This window comes from Monodon monoceros, unplaced genomic scaffold (genome assembly GCF_005190385.1).
Source record: "Monodon monoceros isolate NGI ecotype Baffin Bay Population unplaced genomic scaffold, NGI_Narwhal_1 Super_Scaffold_16, whole genome shotgun sequence".
Taxonomy (NCBI): Eukaryota; Metazoa; Chordata; class Mammalia; order Artiodactyla; family Monodontidae; genus Monodon; species Monodon monoceros.
Window position 1 is genome coordinate 71,533,275 of NW_021703772.1, and position 22,384 is coordinate 71,555,658.

At 36.0% G+C, this 22,384-nt stretch overlaps 1 protein-coding gene across 6 annotated transcripts in view; it reads right to left on the bottom strand.

Annotated features, from left to right (window-relative positions):
* MARCH7 (membrane associated ring-CH-type finger 7) overlaps nucleotides 1–22,384 on the bottom strand; it is a 47,994-nt gene that overhangs the window by 6,049 nt on the left and 19,561 nt on the right. For all 6 annotated transcript variants that reach the window (XR_003793871.1, XR_003793870.1, XM_029224785.1 and 3 more), the window contains exons 3-7: nucleotides 15,695–15,890; nucleotides 13,903–14,055; nucleotides 11,180–12,284; nucleotides 7,595–7,764; nucleotides 1,621–1,730 (exon numbers count right to left, since the gene is read on the bottom strand). Coding sequence is in view for 4 of the 6 variants with exons in the window: in XM_029224785.1 (XP_029080618.1) it covers nucleotides 1,621–1,730; nucleotides 7,595–7,764; nucleotides 11,180–12,284; nucleotides 13,903–14,055; nucleotides 15,695–15,890 (1,734 nt within the window). In the remaining 2 variants the exon portion in view is untranslated. The remainder of the gene's footprint in view (nucleotides 1–1,620; nucleotides 1,731–7,594; nucleotides 7,765–11,179; nucleotides 12,285–13,902; nucleotides 14,056–15,694; nucleotides 15,891–22,384) is intronic.

Sequence of the window (22,384 nt, forward strand, 5' to 3'; positions counted from 1 at the left end):
AAATTTTTTTCTTTCCATCATTCTATTTTTACATACTCTTTCCCCCGTTCTTTAAAATACCAATGCTCAGCTATCTAGAAAGACTCCTTAGGGACTGAAGACAACTCCTTGCTGAAAACACTATTCTCTTTGGACAAGTGGCTCATTAAAGAATAAAGTAATAATTAGTATGAATAGCATCTATGCTATACCAATTGCCTTAATGGTTCATTAATTAAATCAGTGATTCTTAACCTGGATCTAAGTAATCAGCTTCAAAGGATCTGGGAATCCCTTAAATCATATACAAATATTGTGTCTTTGTATATTTTGTTAGGAGTGTGATTTTAATCAGATTTTCAAAGGGTATTCATTATTCCCACATTTTAAAAGTAAAGGGTATCCATAAAAGATCATGTTGCTTGATTCCATTTATATGAAATATCCATAATGGATAAATCCAGAGAGACAGAAGGCAGTTGGAGGTTGCCGAAGGAAGCAGGGGACAGGGAGCAACTGGTTAACGGGTACAGGATTTTCTTTAGGAGAGATGAAAGTGTCTTGGAAGTAGATGGCGGTGGTGGTTGCACAACATCGCAAATATACCAAATTGTTCACTTTAAAATGATTTTTATGTTTATGTGAACTTTACCTCTATCAAAAAAAGGGGGGTGTCCACTACTCCTTAAAGTGTTTTTCAAGCATTCATGCATTCTCCCACCATCATATCTCTTTTTATAACAATTATGCTAAGCACACTTGGAGAGTACGGCTCTTGAGTCATCCTTGTAATCTCCTTTAACATCTTTTTTCCCCAGAATTTTCCTTTAGGAGGAAGAAAAGGGGGAAAATATTGAACTCTTCATTCTACCTATCTAAGCATCTCAAAATTTTTTTTAAATTTAAAGCTTCAAGAAACAAAAATTAGTGACCAAATCATTATTAGGAGGAAAACAGTTATCAATAATACCCCAAAATCTGAGAAATGAGAATATTTGAAAAAAAATTTAATAAGATCAGATTATTCATTATATGAATAGACTATAATGACACAAATACTAAAAGAAAGAGGTTTATAAACAATGTGAACTTGGAATAAAAGATTTCATAAGTTGTTCAACAAAGTTGGAGGTAGGAATGAGGAGAGTGGAGGGAACCAGGATAGTAGAAGAACATGGGGGCAGATAGGCACATAAAAAGCTATTCCTAAAATAAAAAAAAAGGAAGGGAGGGACGGAGGGAGAGATGGAGGGAGGAAGGAAGGAAGAAAGAGGATGAAGATCCAGGGCTTGCTGTTTCAAAAATGTTCTAGGACTAAGAGGTATTCACAACTAAGACAGCTCTTAGCATGCCTATTTGGGGACCACTTAGTAAGCCTTTATTTTCACTTTTATTTAGCAACGATATAATAAATTTTCCCTTAATAATTTTAAACCTGTGACTTGCTTTTTTGCCTTTCACTTTCAAAAAGTTATAGGAAAGTAAAGAAAAATTATAAAATCATACCTAATGCAGTAAAAGAAAATTGTTATTATTATTTTAATGCAGGTTTTCTGACCATGATTTAATCTTTTCTTCAAGAGTTGTCCTTTAAGCACAGAATAGACACTTACCAAGGTAAATTAGGCAAAATATACTAACTTGTTCATTTGCATGAGCTCTATGTAGTTCATGAATATCAAAATCCTCCAGGTTAAGCTGCAACTTCTCTTTACAGAGTTCACAGGTGGTTACAGCCTCTAGCGAAGAACCTGGTAAAAAATTACAAGTAAAGCTTAATTTTGCAGGGTCACCACAAAACATTTTTCCTTGTAGGTTTAAGCTTGGAATACAGAAAACTGAAAGGCAGGCAGGGAGGAAGAGATAGCAGGGAGACTGTGCTATGACCATAAACCAGTAATGTCTCCTAAAATATCAATCAGTAACACCTGATGTGCATGTCAAGTCCTACTCTGTGGTACCTAAGCCTCCACCCATTATTTGTGGTTCAGCCCACCAGATGCTCATACATTTTGATATGGGAAGCTGACAATGGAATGTTATCTGTACTTCCTACTTCCTCAAGTACTCTGGTAAGATGCCAAGAAAACATGGTATCTAAAACAACTAGTTACATATACTCAGGCTAGCATCTTTAATGTGGCAGCATATACTAAGACCTTCTGTGGTCTAAGAAATGTGTCTTCCCTGCAGGATAGAAGGCAAAAAAAGGGATCCACCTTTGTTCAGATAAAAACAGCCCCCCTCCGCCATGAAAAGAATGAAGTCCTTATACATGCTACAACTAAGTAAAATAAGGCACAAATAAGATACAAAAAGGACAAATGTTGTATGATTCCACTTGTAAGAAATATGTAGAAAAAACAAATTCAGAGAAAGTAGATCAGAAGTTAGCAGGGGCTGGGGAGGAGGGGGAGAAGGGGGAGAAGGGTGTTAGTGCTTAATGGGTATAACATTTCTGATTAGGATGACTTAAAAGTTTTGTAAATAAATAGTGGTGATGATCACAAAACATTTGGAATATACTTAATGTCACTGAATTATATACTTAGTAATGGTTAAAAGGGCAAATTTCATGCTATATCAATTTATATTTTACCACAATTAAATAAAATTCCGTCTGTCCTATAGACACTCAACATTTGGTTACTCCTAAGCTTCTGGCTCCAATTAAGTAAGTCTTGTCTAATTAAATAAATAGACATTTTCCCCCTTGTGTTTATTTTTAGACAGGGTTTTAAAATGAAAAAATGTACTAAAAATTAGAGCAAGTCATGTGCATAAACAAGATAAAGATTTAGATTCAATTTAACTAACATTTACTGAGTGTTTGTTATGTGCCAAAATAGATTAGAAGTTCTGGAGATTCAAGGATAAGTCCATAGTATTATGACCTGATGGAGAATATAAATAATGTGAAACTTCAGAAGGCCTTCTCTTTCTTATCAGACATTTATTCTCTGATTCAGAAGCAGGAAAAATGTGATGGTCATAAAATATGGACACTGGATATCATTAAAACAAAGTCTTTCATATCTTAGGGTTTCATTTTTCTCTTCCACGGAACAAGTGACCTACAGAAGTTGTTCAAAAAGGCCATACGCAGATGGGAGGAACCCATTTATCCCTACAATCTTTAATCCAGGACTCTGTCCTTTACACCCCACCTCATTCAGTAGGCCCTGACTGCATTTGCCTAAACTTGTACTAGACGTATTCTATTCAGCTTTGAACATCCTATAGAGTTTTAACAGTCCATATATAGTAGCTGCCTAATAAATGTTGAAATGAATCTCTACCAGAGAATCACCTACCAGATGGGGTCTTTATGTAAATACGAGAAAGCCTTGTGGAAACTTAAAAGGAAGGTTCAGTTCTTGAGATCTTAACATTCATTTGACCATGAATACTTATTATTACCTTTAAAACCTATTTAATTGAGTACTTACTATGAGTCCAATACTGTGAGAAACTATTCATAAACATCATCTCATTTGACCTTAACAACAAGCTATTACTCAATTTTATTCATGATGAAACTGAGGCTCAACCCCAGACCTACTTAAAAATGTTTAGGAATGGATGTGAGGCATCTATGTTTTTAAAAACTCCAATGGTTAATATTTTGATCAGCAACCAGGGTTCAGAACCAATGTTAAAAGAGACTTACTCAAAATCCTATAGTTAAGTGTTAGAGTCAATATTCCAACCTAAGCATGTCTAACTCCAAAAATCCAATGTTCTTAGACAATATATTGTGTTATCTGTTTTCCTGCCTACATAATACTAACAATCCAATTGCAAATATAACAGAAGGTGAGTCAAGTTGTTTTTCATTTTGGTAATACCTAACATCTCTGGACCCTTGCTAAGTGTCAAGAACCATGCTGAGCACTCATTTTATCTTAATAACACCCCAGGGTGGTGACTAATAAAGCCTATGAGGCTGTCATAACACTATACAGCCAAGAAGAGGCTGCTACAGGTAAGACAGCCCTATCCCACAGGTTTGGGACCAGGTTAGGTTACAAGAAAAGATAACCCCCTACCCCAAGGAGGCCTTTGCTAACCTTGCTGCAGGAAAAAAGTTTCCCACTAGCCTCGTAATCTCCAGTTTGAATAGGTTACTCAAACCCCTCCAACAGATTATTAACATTAATACCATCATACCTCACAACCTGTTTGCCTATGCTACCCAGCTATCATCATCAGACTGTCCTTTTCACACAACTATGTACATTTATTACCCTGGTCTAATTTCCCACCCTACTAGTCACATTCTTACCCTACGAGTAACATTTCACTAGGTCCTCTGGTACTTATAGTCTAACATTAAATTCATCTTAACCAATCTCCTTTATGATTATCTCTTCAACTTCAAGCCTGAACCACAGTGCCTCACAAACTGATACATACTCTTCTGCAGCCATTTTTTCCCCCACAATGCTTTGTACCTCAGGACCAAGAAATAGGGATAGATGCCCCCTCCCCACACCTATTGCTGTTTTGAAACTCTAAGTCCCTCCTCATTCATTAATGACTTTAGCACGTCTCTTCTTTACCCAGCTTATTTCTTGGCTATTTCAACATGCACATAAGACCACATTTGATTCTGACTTCCTCAACATCCTTGCTTCCAATATTACCCTTCCCCACCTAAGCCACCTACTTTATGGTCATACCCTTGACCCTGTCATTGCAGTGTACTGCACTACTCCTAAAATCCGTATTTTAAGCATCGTCTCCTGTGCACCTACAACTTTTCATCATTTTAGCTCACCTACTCTGGCAATTCTCTTCAATGTCACTGAGATTCAAAGACACTGACCCTACCACTTCTCGTTATCTACTTCCTAATGTCCTTACTCCCTTCCTTATTTTGTCTAATTTCTAGGCTTACCACAACTACAGCCTTATAACACCCTTAACTCCCTTCATCATACTTGCCTGGCAAAGGTCCCAACCCCATCGAACTCAAATCCTCATCTGTATCCAAGTATCTGAAAACTGCATCTTAAAAAAATATACATGTATCCCAATCCCACTTTTAAATCATATTCATGGCCACAGATTTTTATGGACATTAGTACTACCTGAAAACCCTGAAAGCATTTTAGAATGTTATTTTCCCCACACATGAAAATCTCTTAACCCATCCCCTCATCAGCTAAAGACCTTACTAAGAAAACAAGCAATTATATAGGAGTTCAAGCACCTTCTCACCAAAGCAACAAACTGATAAATAATCCATATCTACACTAGCTTTCTAGCGATGAAGTACCCTTTTTCCTATTAAAGGCTAACTACTCAACTTGTGCTCTGGATCCCATCTTTCCCCTCCCTTTTTTTTTTTTTTTTTTGCGGTACGCGGGCCTCTCCCATTGCGGAGCACAGGCTCCAGACGTGCAGGCTCAGCGGCCATGGCTCACGGGCCCAGCCGCTTTGCGGCATGTGGGATCTTCCCGGACCAGGGCACGAACCTGTGTCCCCTGCATCGGCAGGCGGACTCTCAACCACTGCGCCACCAGGGAAGCCCTCCCTTCCCTTTTCATAATTTTTTTTTGTCTCCATTGTATCTCTTGTTAAAATAAAAAATGCCCTCAAATTTCTACCTCGAAACAAAAACAAAACAAAAACATGTACCATGACCCCATATAACTCTCCAATTCCTACTGTGTCTCCCATCTCCTTGACAGTAAAGCTTATTGTAAGAGGGCGTCTATGCTGCTGCTTCCCCAGTCTTACTCAGCTCAATTTAATCATAAAGACACCTCCCCACCACCGCCCCAGCACTGAAGTCACCAAGGTCATCCATGCTACCAAATCCAGCTGTCATTTCTTTGTTCCTTTTTTTTTTTTTTTTTAAGATGTACGTGGGCCTCTCACTGTTGTGGCCTCTCCCGTTGCAGAGCACAGGCTCTGGACCCGCAGGCTCAGCGGCCATGGCTCACGGGCCCAGCCGCTCCGCGGCATGTGGGATCTTCCCGGACCGGAGCACGAACCCGTGTCCCCTGCATCGGCAGGCGGACTCTCAACCACTGCGCCACCAGGGAAGCCCCATTTCTTTGTTCTTATCTCTTTGTTCTGATTTCTTTGCAGTACCTGACAGGGTTGGTTACACCCTCTTAAAACATTTTCCTCTTCTGGCTTGCACACCACTACATTTTCTCAGTTTTCTTCATACCAGACTGAGGCTGCTCCTCAAATCTCCTTCTCTGTTCCCACTAAGCGTTTGGGTGCCTCAGGGCTCTGCCCTGGGCTCATTTTTTTAATATCTGCTCTTGCTCAAGTGACCTTACTTAATCTCAAATCTTAAAATATTACGTGCTCATGATTCCTAAAACTGTTATTTTCTGTGCTAAAACCCCTGAAACATCACGCCTGTCTTGCTAACTGCCCATAACCATTTCCATATGGTTATTTAATAAACAGTTCAAATACAATATTTCTAAAACAGAACTACGTTTCCTCTCCCAAATTTATTCTATTCTGTCTTCTTTATTTTCAGTAAATGGCCCCACCATTTATTTAGTTGCTCAAGGCAAAAATATGAGCTTCGCTAAGTGTTCTTTCTCCTTCACTCCACCACATCCAATCCACTGGCGAGTCTTATAGAATCTACCTCCAAAACATACCAGAATCCATCATCCATTTCTACCACCACCATCACTACCTCTTGTAAAGACAGACTCCTGGTTGGTCAACACAATAGATTCCCGGTTGACCTCCCTGCTTCTACTCTTGTCCCACTAAACTCCACTCTTCACAGAGCAGCCAAAACATAAATAAGATCATTTCACTCCCCTGACCTTCAGTGGCTTCCCACAACACTTACCTAAAAATCTAAGCTTCTGACATTAACTTTCAAAGTCCTAAATGAGCTAGCCTCTGCTAATCTCTCTTACCTCAACTTATCACCCCTCTCCTTTCCCACTAATTATACTCCAGCCATGCTGGGCCTTCATTCAATTCCTCAAACACACCTAAGTCATTCCCACCTTAAAGTCTCTGTACTAGTTGTTCTGTGTGCTGGAATGCTTTTCCTTTCATTCTAGAATAGCTAGCTCCTCTTCGTTCAAGTATAAATGTCCTCACCTCAACAAGGCATTCCTTTAACACGTAATCCCACCAGGAGAGCAAGTGCCTTGTCTGTCTTGTTCTCTATATCCCACATCTAGAACAATGCCTGGCTCCATAACAGGCACTTAATAAACAACGGCTCCCTACAGTAATCTCATTGCTGCATAGCAACATTAGAGACAATAAAACTTTCTCAAGGACACATAGTTGGTAAACAGTAAGAATATTTCTTTGATTCAAAAAGATATTGCATGATGTAAGGGTTACCAACAATAACAAATTACAGTTGCATTATACATGTATGACAGTAGATTGTTCAGTAAATGAAATATAAGAAACACTATTATACGTTAAATTTATGAAGCAAGACTAATACTCTTCAATGCTTTTGCTTCAAAAAATGATTGATGCTTTTGATAAGAGTATAAATTTGACAATCAATAAATTATAACCATATTTGTTAATTAAAATGCATACACACGTGCATCTCTTGAAAAAACTGTGAAAACAAAATACACAAAAGGGTAAATCTTACCAGAGTTAATTTTGGCCTGTAACCATTTTTTCATACACTCTTGGTGGACATATTGCAAACTTCCTGTGCACTTGCATGGCTCTATCAGCAAGTTAGAGGATGATGCAGCTGCCATCTGACAAATTCTACATAAATCACCTTCTTCTTCTTCAGAGTCCTCTAAAAGGAGGCTGGAAAAGAAGGTACATTTCCTAAACAGAGCTATCAAAACCATCCTGGTTGGTCATTTCCAATCATACATAATCCCAAACAATATCATGGTCTCTCTAGGTAGAAAAAAGGCAAACAACAATAATAGTAAACAGGAACTTCTAAGAAAAACTGTATCAGTAAGAATAAAAATTATAATAAATATTTTAAAGGTAAATGAGGTAGGCTATCCTATTACTTATCTTCAAATGGTTTAAGTAATTATCTTTGGTACCACAGTTTATTTTTTTAAATTTTATTTATTTTTTATACATCAGGTTCTTATTAATCTATTTTATAAATATTAGTATATATATGTCAATCCCAGTTTCCCAATTCATCCCACCACCACCACACCCCACCCCTGCTACCAGAGTTTAAATTCCATATTTTTCACAATTTGTAAGTTTCACTAAGATTTTAATTTCTGCAGTACCATAGACTACTTCAATTCCAGCAGTATAAAGATAATGTACTTATTATACCCATCACTTTTGTCCCTGCAAAACTTCTTTTTTTTTTAATATTTATTTGGCTGCACCAGGTCTTAGTTGCGGCACGAGGGATCTTCGTTGCAGCTTGCGGGATCTTTTAGTTGTGACATGTGGGCTCTTAGTTGCAGTATGCGGGATCTTTCAGTTGTGGCATGCGGGCTCTTAGTCGCAGCATGCGGGATCTTTTAGTTGTGGCATGTGAGATCTAGTTCCCCAACCGGGATTGAACCTGGGCCCCCTGCATAGGGAGCACAGAGTCTTAACTACTGGACCACCAGGGAAGTCCCTGTCCCCCCAAAACTTTTAAGACAAGTTTGATGAATTAAACAAATATTGACTTGTGATTTTTCAATTTACATGTTAGCAGAGGCACATATGTTTAAACTGATAAGCTTTTTGTATTAAATCATAATAAAAAAAACCAAAAGAAGAGATTTAAAAATTTTTCATTTTCCCCACCCCAGCGATGTTATTAAATCATCCTGATTTCTACAAGGGTAGGCTTTTAAAGTGTGGAACAGTTTCCATTAACCTATGTCCTCTATTTCACAGGCCAACATGTACTGCTTAATTTAAATGCAGAATGATCACTGTAAGACAAGTAGTTTTTTAAATTAAAATCCCTATTGCCTTAGTCTACTGCTGACATGAAAAAGGTACTCAGTAAATTGATACAGAATGCTAAACTGTTACTGAAATATAACCTGGATTATATGGGTTCCAAATGAGTTTAGCAAAAGATGTGTGGAAAGAGGAACAGGCGTACTTTTAGGTGACTTTCATGCCTAGGATTAACCAGAGATACAACCTCAAGCATTAACATTTATGTTTTACCTTTAGATATAACTTTCTTGGGTTGATAGTTTTTACTTTGGGAGACTCAATTTTTTTACACTTTTATTCATTTAATTGTAAAGTATCTTATAATCCTCATTTTTAAGCAAAATATGTAATAAAGGAACACACACATATAAATTCTGTCAAAATAAGCAACAAATGCTGCTTTTTAAACTATCTTACCAGGCAGGGTGGTGATGGCTTACTTAGTTTCTCTTTGGAAATCACTAAATTAATTTTTTGCCCTACTTACACTACTGCACTCAAATTAATCTAACTTTGAGCACAAGAAATATAATAGTTACTACATTACTCAGTAGACAGCTTGCAATTAGAGGGAGCTCCTGTAATAACATTAAAGCTAACACTACCAGGGCAGAGTAAATCTTTCTACAAGGAAGGAAAAAGCGCAAATTTTAAAAGAACAGTCACATGGTAACAATTTGTCCTATATAAGGGAAAGTGGGAAGATATTAGTCAATGTTCAGTATCTCAGAAAGCATGCGAAGCTCCCTTTATTCCCCAGAGCAAGATTTGAATGTATTTCCTCTTAAAGACCAAAAGACCCTAAAATGATATAACTATGCTCCCCCAAAATTCTATTACATGGGGCCTTTATGAACAAGAAAAAACAAAAACACCCAATGACCTTAGCTTTACATAAGTCTTTTCTTCTTACAAGCATATTTTACATGTACTATCCTATCCCATTTTATCATAAAAACTAATTTTAATAGGTGGAAAAAGTAAGTAACTACACTTAACATGACAAAATAATTAAGTTGGAGTGAAAAATCTCATATCTTTCATCTTTTTTTTTTTTTTTTTTCCGGTACGCGGGCCTCTCACTGTCGTGGTCTCTCCCGTTACGGAGCACAGGCTCTGGACGCGCAGGCTCAGCGGCCATGGCTCACGGGCCCAGCCGCTCCGCGGCATGTGGGATCTTCCCGGACCAGGGCACGAACCCACGTCCCCTGCATCGGCAGGCGGACCCTCAACCACTGCGCCACCAGGGAAGCCCTTTCCCAAAGATTTTTAAGCAACTAAACTCTACAAAAGATTTCACATGAATAAAAAGATTCTAAGTCCTGAATTTAAACTGCTATCTCTGTCAAATAGTGACAATATATAAAGAATATTCAGTATACATTTGGACTTAAAAACAAAATTTTAAAGTTTGTGGAAACGATTTTACCTTATTCCAAAAAAGATTTGAAGTGAGAAATACAAATAAATGGTAAATAAATGATCTTATTTTTTTGTTATTTATTTATTTTGCTGCACTGGGTCTTAGTTGTAGCACGTGGGATCTTTAGTTGCGGCATGCAAACTCTTAGCTGTGGCATGTGGGATCTAGTTCCCTGACCAGGGATCAAACCCAGGCCTCCTGCATTGGGAGCGCAGTCTTGGCCACTGGACCAACAGGCAAGTCCCAATAAATGATATTATTAAAGGCTGAAACACTGTCTTGATAATCCACAACGACTTGGGCTGCTTTACCAATCCCATTTAGCACTAGTCTACCTAGAAACAGGGTAAGAGATTAAGATTTTGTATATCTAAGATTTGTATATTTGTATATTTTTATATATACATATATCTATATGTATCTGTAGCCAAAGCTGGTTAAAAATAACCTTTAGATTATTTCCCAATGCAATCTACACCCCCAGTGCCCACCACCAGTATTAATTCTTATCCATTTTACCTCTGAGCAAGACGCTAACATCTTACTGGATGTAAATTTTAAGGCAAGAAATTTCAGACATCACTCTTTTTTGGCGGGGGTTACGCAGGCCTCATTGCTGGCCTCTCCCACTGCGGAGCGCAGGCTCCAGACGCGCAGGCTCAGTGGCCATGGCTCACGGGCCCAGCCGCTCCGCGGCATGTGGAATCTTCCCGGACCGGGGCACGAACCCGTGTCCCCTGCATCAGCAGGCGGACTCTCAACCACTGTGCCACCAGGGAAGCCCCAGACAGCACTCTTATGAGAAACCATTTTAGAAACAAACAGTTCTTTCTCTCATCTGTTCTTCACAGGCTTAAGATAGGCATTCAAACTTACCTCTCTTTTATTTTTTGCAGTCTTTCTGGGTCTCTTGAGGGTACACTTTTAGTTTTATCATTTTTTCCATCAGATGAACTCCAACCTGAAGGAATAATATCTACAGTGATCATGACATTGTCGGTCAAATTACTTCCAAGTGCCGGGGGCACTGCAAATCGGAATAAGGAACCAGGAAGGATCCCTGTTATTCCTGTACTTCGTCCACTGTAAGCCGAATCCGATACGGAGCCCCCCGTAGCAGCACTGCTTGGTGCTGCAGATGCTTGTGGTCTGCTGGCAGTAGCCCCAAGGGGATCACTCTGTGCTTCAAGGTGAACCACTTCATTTGATTCTCTTCTAAAAATATGATGAGATCTAGATGGTATATCAGAGGTAGATATCCTTGAAGATTCATCTCGTCCCTCTCGCCTCCTTCTAGAGAACAAAGGTGTGCATCTATTTCTAAGTGAGGAAGATAACCATGGTCCTGTATTTCTACCTTCAGATTCTTGGTTAAAATTTTGGGAATCTGGCTCAGAGCTATGATTTTGGCTAAGAGATGACAAACCCCATCTTCGCCGAAGAAATCGAAATCCCTGAGAAGCTTCGGATGCCCTGTTATCAGGACCATCAGAAGCTGATGCTGCATTACGAGACTGTGAAGCTGTCAAGATTCTTGGAGAAATGTAAGAATTCTCAGAACTCAATGATCTTGTATTCAAGGAATCCTGACTAGACCTTCGTGAAAAAAAAGTAGATGACATACTAGAAGCTATACGTGACAGCAATCTCCTTGTTGTACGCCTACCTTCATTGTCAGAAGATTCTTGAAATGATCTTTGAGATGAGCCAACCCTATTTGAACTGCCTATAGTTGAGGTTTCACCTCTATTTGAAATATAAGAAAATCCAGGCTGTATACTGCTTTGGGGAGATTCTAATTCTCTTGGAGAAAAATTCGATCTTAAAGAATTTCTACCAGAGTCCCTAGAACATGGTATGGTCTGATGTTCAGAAGGCATTTGGTGATTTGTAGATGATGTATTCAATTGTAAAGTGCTCAAAGAGTTCTCTTTTGGTCTTGCTCCTTGTGAATATGAAGAAGGAACTCTGTCTTGAACATCTATTTTTGAAAGAAAGGAAAGGTAGTCAATTACATGAAAAATTTGTGCATTATTAAGGTTGTGCCTATTAACCACTAATCACTGCCAAAATTAAACACTGGATTCAAACTGAATACTGGCATATTATAACTACACAGCTTAACTATTATTACAGAAAAAATAAACATATTTATCTATCTTTCTATACCTTTGGTAAAATCCAATACTGCTGTATAAAGTCAGCATTACAAATTTTTTAAAAAAGAAATGTATTATAGCTTATGAGAGGCAAACATCCATCTACCAACTTGATGAAGTTAAAACAGTTGAATTTATTAATCAGAAATTGATATGGTAGAAGAATATCTAACATCTAAATGGATAAGGGATTTTAAATGGGCAAACAAATTCAAGGTAAATGACTCATAACAAGTAAAAGCAAAATAATAATAGAGTGTTTCGGAGATTTTTCTTACTCTGGAACAAGAACAAAAGTTATTTCACATAAATACTATCACCCTTATAATTTCATAGCAAACCATGCTAACAATTCAAAATTTCTCCAATGTTTTATCTTTTCTTTCAAGTTAACAGCAGTGACTCTTATACCCAGTTACTCATCAGACATAACTATGCTTTTTTTTTTTTTTCCCCCAATACTGAGTCAGAAGAGAGCCCTGGCATCTGCGATTTTAATAGTACACTACTGATGGTTCTAATCATCAAATGGAAAGAGAAATACCAAAGCATTCCTTCATAAAGAATATTCATCCATACATCTAGTTTAAGAGCTAGATTGCTGCTGTGCTAATACATGGTGCCTCATGGAAGGATTAACTGTTAGGGACTAAATCAATTCTATTCTGTACATTTTTACCCCCCAAACCGAGAAGCTACCGACACTGTCTACTAAAGCTCCTCCACCCAAAGCCAAGCAAATGAAAAGATGCTTTCATTTGTCTTAAATAAAGCAACGGCTTGCCCCAACAGATTATTTAAAATAATCTAGTTAAATCCTTAAATAGAAATGTATTTTCTTCTCTGTAAATCAAATTCCACTTCTGTGTGCTGTATTTCTCAACTTCAATTAGCACCTTTTATCTTCAGTTATCTAGTATTATTGTTTTATGGCATTTATTTTTTTTAAGGTGGCTCTGTCGCACAATGGACAGTGCATTGGACTTCTATTTTTTTTAAAGTTTTGGCTTATGTACACTGACAGAAACAGTGTGGGTCTTTATTTCAACTAAATGAAAATAAAGACAAATTCATGTTAAACTAAAGGAATTCTAAATTATGTCTTAAAATGATGATTTCAAGTTTTAGGTAATTCACAAGGCAAATTATATTGTAGTATACAAGAATTATCAAGTATATGTAAAACATACATTCTTAAGAGTGAAAAAATTATAGGCAGACAGAATCTGGATACTCATGTATATCTAAATATTTTATATTGTTTACATTTTTAAAAGTAAAATGACAAATAAGGTTGAAAACATATCAAGCTATCCTGTATTCTAAATCTTCATAATATTCACTTCATTTATTCCTTTGTACTGTGATTCTAACGACATACAAAGACAAAAATGTAACATTATTAGATAAATTATGCATAACAATATAGTTTATACATACATGATGAAGTTGTGAAATCACCACTTCGGTGACTATAATCCATAAGATTACTAATGGAGGAATCTGCTCTCCTCTCTCTCATTAAGTCAGTTCCAAATGATCCAAGTACCACTGATGAAGATCTGGGAACTTGACTATGCCTCCAAGAAGAATCTTAAAATAATTGAAGAAGTCTTAATTCAGAGAAAGCTTTCAAGGTTTCTGATGACAACAGATCTTCAGTATTACACAGAGAGGTAATTATGGTTTATTACAGGAATCCCCAGTTACACAGTTGCAATCAAAAGCAAAACTGAGCAAAACATAAATTATTCACTAGTGAAATAATCACTTATAAAATTACCTCCTACTCAAACACATCCTTCTCTAATACTATAATCTGCCCCCATCTAGGATGTCAATGTCTCACTCTCTAGAACATCTGACCGTACGATATATAAACATGACGTAAAATGATTACAGAACAAAAATATAAAGCTTGCCAAAGATGCAGAATTTCATGAAAAGTTGATCAAAGTGATGTCGGAGAACAGCCAAAATCAAAATCAAAGCCATCTTGAAATGAAAGAGGTTATTCTGTAGGTTATAATACTATTTTGTCAGAACTATTATTGCCACCATATTTGGCTCATTCTTATGCTAAGAAGTAATGTATCATTGCAATTATAATCTAAACTTTGTTAGATATGATTTCATTTAAAAAGAAATTAAAAACTAAGTCTCAAAACTTTCCCCCCTCACCATTTACCTTGAAATTCTCGGTCTTCCTCTCCTAGTCCTAATAGCCTTAATAATTTCCCTTCGTTAAGGGAAACGGCCCAGGGTTAATGCTATGCCTTCACAGACCAGAGGAAAACAAAAGTATCTCTACACAATGGTATTTGTCTACAAAGTTAAGGTCAGTCTGCTCTTACCCATCACACTACTCTTAAAATCCTTCAGATGGGCAGTGTCTTTCCCATGGCAGTCCTGCCTATCGAAATAGAAAGGAATCGCTTACGCTAATTCATTTAGTAGTACATATGCATTTCAAGAATATTATTCTCCAACTGTGTCATCACAAGTTTTATCTTACCTTAAAACTATTTCAGGCATTGGCTAGTGTTTCATTTGAAGAGAAGTATAAGTGAGGAAGTACCTCTCAACAAAAGATCTTTCCAATTTGTGCAACAAATGTGTGCCTGTATCTTAGTATCTGTGAGTACAAGATACTAAGCATGGAACTTTATGCATAAGTCTTTCATACCAGAGTGGTAAAGTGACTTGTCCAATGTCACATAGTTAGAGGACTAGAACCATAGCTTTCTAATTCCTTGTATAGAACTCCCACTAGAATACCGCCAACTATTTTTTGTTTAACTAAAGAATTTCTACATTTTCTGAAAGTATGTGTTATATAGCACAATGTTTATTATTTACAAAAAATATGCTAAGGAAACATGTATCAGTAAATCTGGCTTTCTTATTAACAATTTAAAAATTTACCTCCTATAATAACCAGCAAAATACATGTCACTTTTACTAATTTTATTACCATATGTATCAGCTATTCTAATTAATTAAAATCTGCTAATATCCTGTTTGTGTAAGATATCTGTACCAAATTTAGAACAAAAATCCAAGATGAAGAGTTAATTTCAGTTCTAACTTTAAGATTTTGGAACCTCCGCTCTATTTCTGACCCAGTCTTATGTGCAATCTACTTGCTTCTTAGTACACTACATCTTGGGAAAAGGGCTTTTGTCCGAAATACATACACAGTGATTCATATTTATACAAATTTAATTATTACCTGATACTGCATTTAAACCATGTCCAACACTTCTCCCAGCTGAGGTAGATGTACAGTTTGTACAGGAAAGTTTAGGTCTTTTTGAATCATGATCCCGTTGCTGGTTTTGTGATCTTGAACGTGCTCCCTGAGTTATCTCAGACTCGCTATACCATGTAGACTGAAATGGTAATGCAGATGCTGATGCTGATGTAGACTGTAAGTTAAAAAAGTTTTTTAAAGGAACAATAAAACACTTGCAATTTTTAAATTTAAATATTACATTTAATCTACAGTGCTCTAATAAATTCCCAAGGACCATTCATTCCTCACAGACACAAATGTTTCTACCATGTAGGTTTTTCATAGTCTTTGTTCCCTTCTACCACTTGTCCCTTTACTTTATACTTTAATTGTACTTTGCTAGGTAACCAATCTGATTTAGATTATGTCTTCTATGTAACTGAATATAAACACTAGTCTAGGAAACACTGAAGAGTAAAAACTTTATATGTAATCATTTTGTTCTCCTGGTTTAATATTAACCTTTTGAGGAACCTTGTTTCCTCTTCTTAGATAAACAGAACACCAAGAAAGGCACCAATATAGAAAGTGACTGTGAATACTCCACTATAAAATAAGATTTTCAACTAATATAAAATGTATCTGGATCTTATGTCCATCTCAGGAATACAGTAAAACACTATAAATGGTACTAAAAAAAAAAATCCTAATATACGGAATTTCTTCATCAGTGAAGGAAGAAACAGCTAAAACTACATACTGTAAAACTCTAAGCTCAAGGTTTTTTCTTTAAACATATAATTATATGTACAACAACATGAAATAACACAGAAGTTACAATGTACAAATACACACACACACACACACACACACACACACACACAGAAAGAGACCAAGAAGGACGAATTTGACGCATAATCTCTGAATTGCTTAAAGACACTTACCACTAACGTAAAAGTTATTTCTAGGAAATAACTTTTATTCTAGGAAATAAAGGAAAAAAGACATTTATAAACCATTTTAACATGTAAGTAGATGGTAAGTAGTTCATTTTATTGAAGAATATTAAAATGAAACAACATTCTTTAAAGTGTTATATTTCTTGACAAAAGAAAAGTTAAAAATGGAATGTTATCATGGGCCATAAATTCAGTCTATATTAACCTAGTATTATAAACATAAGAGCCCAAATAATGTGCTCCATCAAAGAGTTTTAGAGTACAGATAAATAAGTAGGTATAATATAAGTAAGTACTGTAATAGGAGATATGTTGAAAGTTTTACAGAAAAAAAAAAAAACTATGTCTGAGGAAAGCAGGGGAGAATTCATAGGTGATTAACTATGAACTCCATAGGTGGAGTTCACTGAGTAGGCAAATGAGGAAGATTATAGACAGACAACACAAAAAGATAAAAAGATGTCTCAACTATTCTGCCATGGGAATTCTTCTAAGGCATCACTACTTACTTGATCTCCTATTATCTTTTAATTATGAGAAGCATACTGCATGCATTCAGGGAACTGTATTAGTAACTTGGTACTCTACAGTAAATTGGTAACTCTACAGAATAAACTGTGCACATACATGGAAAAGCAGAAGATGCAAAGCTGAAAAAGTAGGAATGGGCATATCAGGATTTCATCCATCCCTTGCCCATTCAATATTTTGCTAAGTAAATGTAGAACTCCTCAGCTTCGCACAAACTTGGTCTCACAAGCCTTTCACACCAAGTTGTCCACAGAGCCCCCAATCAATGAACTGGAATAGCACATGAGATGAAATTCACGAGATATTTCAAAATGAAATCATTTTATGTGCCATTGTCAAGGTATCAGGGACTTAATCCTGCAGGCCAGTGGTTCTAAGACCTTTGAATATCAAAGACCAAAAATTAAAAAAAAATGGTTTGATTTAAAATTTAGGAAGAACTGCCACTTTTGACAGGTAAGGAAAACGAAAATAGCGAACACCACCTAACCCCATTCCCCAATCTTTTAAAAAGGGCATTTTATATGCTCCTAAAACAAGAACATAACGGAATAAAACAGACTTGTAAGGTGAATAAATTTTACTTGTACAAAATTCCTAACTTGTCCTTATTTTTCTCATTTTGCATGGACTGGACAAATTGTTATTGAATAGCACCTCCACAAATAAGACTTTAGGAGCTACTGAAGGAGGTAATACCATCAGATCAACTACTTACAAAGATCTTTAGAGCATTGTGGAAGGTTAAAAGAGTGGGATGGACAAAAAGTGGGCAAATCAGGAAGTCACTGGACTAGCAAGAAATGCTAGTAATTCCCATTACTTTCGTTCATTGGGACGAAAGTAATGGGAATAGAGAGCCATTATAAAAGATAAAAATTCATCAAATTTAGAGACGTGAGAAATGAACAAAAAGTCTATAAAGTCACTCCACAGTTTTCTGGCACTGGCCACTGGTGAGATAAAGACACACTCACTGTTCGGCAATTTTCATGACTCACAACTCTAAAAGGTAGCCTATATGTCATCCCAGAGACAAAAATACTCAGTATAGGAGAGGAGAAATAAAGTCTGACCAATTTTTCTGCTGGCTTAAATTCAAAGTCAAACTTTTCCCTGGTTCCTACCAATCCAATTTTGTCCACTGTTCAAATATTCTCAGTCTAAAGCAATTAGCTTTTCTCCCCCTCTGAATTCTTTTAACAATTAAATAAAGGATGGGGTTCATTTATACACTATCTTATCTCTTTTGCTATCTAAAACTACTGGTGGCCAAACGAAATCAGGAAAAGTCTGTCTCCAAAGTATACTTAAGTATACTGCCTTGCAGACACCAGATGCTTAAAAAAGTACTTTTGGGGTTGTTTGCACTTCTTAGCTGTTATGAATAATACTACTATGAACATCTGTGTTCAAGTTTTGTGTAGACATGTTTCTAATTTTCTTGGGTGTAACTAATGGGTCATATAATACCTCAAAGTTTGACTTTTAGAATAATTAATAAACTGTTTTCCAAAGTGGCTGTACCAGTTTAAAACCCCACAAGCAATTTATGAGGGTCCAAATTTCTCCACAACCCTGTCAACTCCTGTTATTGTCTCACTTTTTAATTTTATTTTAGCCATTCTAGTGGGTATGAAGTGGTGTCTCATTATAGTGTACATTTGCATTTCCTAATGGCTGATGTTGAGCATCTATTTATGCGTTCATTGGCCATTTGTACATCTTTGGACACATGTCTATTCAGGTCCTTCGCCCATTTTAAACTGGGTTTTTTTTTATTGTTAGGATGTAAGAGTTCTTTACATAGTCTGGTTACAAGTTCCTTGTCAGATAGCATATCATTTACAAATATTTTCTCCCATTCTGTAAGTTGTCTTTTCACTCTCTTCATGGTATCACTTGACTCACTAGTTTTTTAATTAGTTAAGTCCAATTAATCTTTTTGCATTCATTACCTCCAGACTAAGAACATTCATATGAAAATAAGTGGATAGAATTATTAAATATCCATTCAAGTTCCATGGAGTTCTCTCTCATTTTCACTAAATTTCCAGTCTCTACCCCAAATAAGTAACAGATTTGGCTCCTGTAATAAACAATTTTTATGGGTTACTCTCAAAAGGCTATCTGTGATTAGAAAGGAAAATTGTATGGTATGTGCAGGGGGCTGTCCAGCCCAACCAAAGTAGCTGAATACTACTTTGTGTATCTGAGAAATCATATTAAACAGTTTGAAAACTTGATGGAAGGGAAGTTTACAAACATTCTGTAACTACTAGCAGGCATCCAATTTTCATTTTATTTACTTACTTATTTTTATCTTCATGATACTTATTTAGGTTGCCCTTCCAACAAGAGGTTTTCGGGAAGGACAGTCAATGAAATCATTATTTATTTACCATTAGTATTATATAAGTCAGTATTTGCATTCAGAAAATAATTACTTCTAAAAAAGGCTAAAAAATATTCCCAATGCAAATGCCCTTAAAACAGTACAGCAAAAAAGAACCTTAATGAGAAAATATTTGTAAATCATATACCTAATTAGGAACTTGTAACTAGAATATATAAAAGAGTAAGAATCAAGAGTAAGCTTTCAAAACAGAAAACACCAAGCCCACATGGGTTCACTGGAGAATTCAATCAAACATTTAAGGAAGAAGTTATACTAATTCTCTACAATCTCTTTCAGAGAAAATACTTCCTAACTCATTCTATGATATGATGAGGCCAGCACTACCTTAATTCCAAAACCAGACAAAGACATAAGGAAAGAAATCTATAGAGCATTCTCTCTCATGAACACAGCTGCAAAAATTCTGAACAAAATATGAGCAAATCGGGAAGTCCCTGACAGTATAGTGGTTAGGACCTGGTGCTTTCACTGCTGTGGCCTGGGTTTAATCCCTGGTCAGGGTACTAAGATCCTGCAAGCCGTGTGACGCAGCAAGAAAAAAAAAAATTAGCAAACTGAATCCAAAAAAGTACAAAATCCAATACCCCTTTATGATTAAAAACTCTCAGCAAACTAGAAATAGAGGGTAACTTCCTCAACTTGATAAAGAATGCAAAGAATGTACAGTTAACATTATATTTAATGGAGAGAAACTCAAAAGCCTTCACACCAAGATCAGGTACAAGGCAAGGATGTCCTTTCTCACTGCTCCTTTTTCTCTTTTTTTAAAAACTGACATATATTGATATATAACATTATATCAGTTTCTAGTGCACAAGGTAATTATATAGACACACATATATAATGACCACCACAATAATTCTACTTAACATTCCCCACTACATAGTATAATTTTTTCCTTGTGATGAGAACTTTTAATATCTACTCTCTTAGCAACTTTCAAATACACAATACAGTATTATTAATTATAGTCACCATTCTGTACACTACATCCCCATGATTTATTTTATAACTGGAAGTTTGTACCTTTTGACCACCTTCACCCATTCTATACTCTTCTTTGGGTAGTACAGATATTTTAAGAATATTAATTCTTCCAATCCATGAGCATGGAATATCTTTCCACTTATTTGTGTCTTCTTCGATTTCTTTCATCAATGTCTTATAGCTTTCAGTGTAGAGGTCTTTTACTTCCTTGGCTAAATTTATTCCTAGGTATTTTATTCTTTTTGATGCAACTGTAAATTGGATTGTTTTTTTAATTTCTCTGACACAATAGATTTTTGTGTATTGATTTTATATCTTGCAGCTTCACCAAATTCATTTATTAGTTGTTTTTTGATGGGACCTTTAGATTTTTCAATATATAGTATCATATCATCTGCAAATACTGATAGTTTTACTTCCTCCTTTCCAATTTGGATTCCTTTTATTCCTTTTTCTTATCTGATTGCTCTGGCTAGGACTTCCCTTCCAATACTATACTGAATAAAAGTGGCAAGAGTGGGCATCCTTATCTCATCTTGCTCCTGATCTCAGAGGAAAAGTTTTCCACATTTCTCCAGTTAGTATGATGTTAGCTCTGGGCTTGTCATATATGGCCTTTATTACAATGAGGTACGTTCCCTTGACACCCATTTTGTTGAGTTTTTATCATAAATGAATGCTGAATTTTGTCCAATGCTTTTTCTGCATCTATTTGAGATGATATGATTTTTAGCCTTCATTTAGTTAATGTAGTGTACCATGTTAATTAATACGCAGATGTTGAACCATCATTCTTGCAAGCCAGGGATAAAATCTCCCTTGACCATGGTATACGATCCTTTTAAATTATTGCTGAATTCAGTTTGCTAATATTCTGTAGAGGAGTTTTGCATTTATGTTCATCATGGATACTAGCCTTTAATTTTCTTCTCTTGTAGTGTCCTTGGCTAGTGTTGATATCAGGGTAATGCTGGCCTCATAAAATGAGTTAAGGAGTGTTACCCCTCTTCTATTTTTTGGAAGAGTTTGAGAAAGATTGGTATTAATTCTTCTTTAAATGTTTGGTAGAATTAATAAGTGTTCTGATCCCAGACTTTTTTTGCTGGGAGGCTTTTGATTACTAATTAAATCTCCGTACTCATTGGTCTGCTCAGATTTTCTAATTCTTCATGATTCAATCTTCATAGGTTTTGTGTTTCTAGGAATTTATCCATTTCTTAAAGGTTGTCCAATCTTTTGGTGTATAACTGTTCATAGTAGTCCCTTATGCTACTTTTTATTTTTGTGGTATCATTTGTAACATCTCCTCTTTCATTTTTGGTTTTATTTATTTGAGTCTTTTTTTTTCTTGGTGAGTCTAGCTAAAGATATGTCTATTTTGTTTATCTTTTCAAAAAGCCATCTCTTATTTCACTTATCCTTTTGTCTTTTTAGTCTCTATTTCATTTATTTATGTTCTGATCTTTGTTACTTTCACTTCACCACTCTTTTTTCAACACTGTACTGGAAGTCCTAGCTAATGCAATAAGGCAAGAAAATAAAGTAAAAGGTATACAGATTGGGAAGAAAGACCTTACTTGCAGATGACATGATTATACAGAAAATCTGAAAGAAAAACTCCTGGAACTAACTAATAATTATAGAAAGGTTTCAAGATACAAGGTTAATATACAAAAGTCAATTGTTTTACTATATATCAGCAATGAAAAAGTAGAATTTGAATTTGAAACTAAAAACTCTTACAATTCAATAATAAAATGACAAATAAACTGATTTAAAAATGAGCAAAAG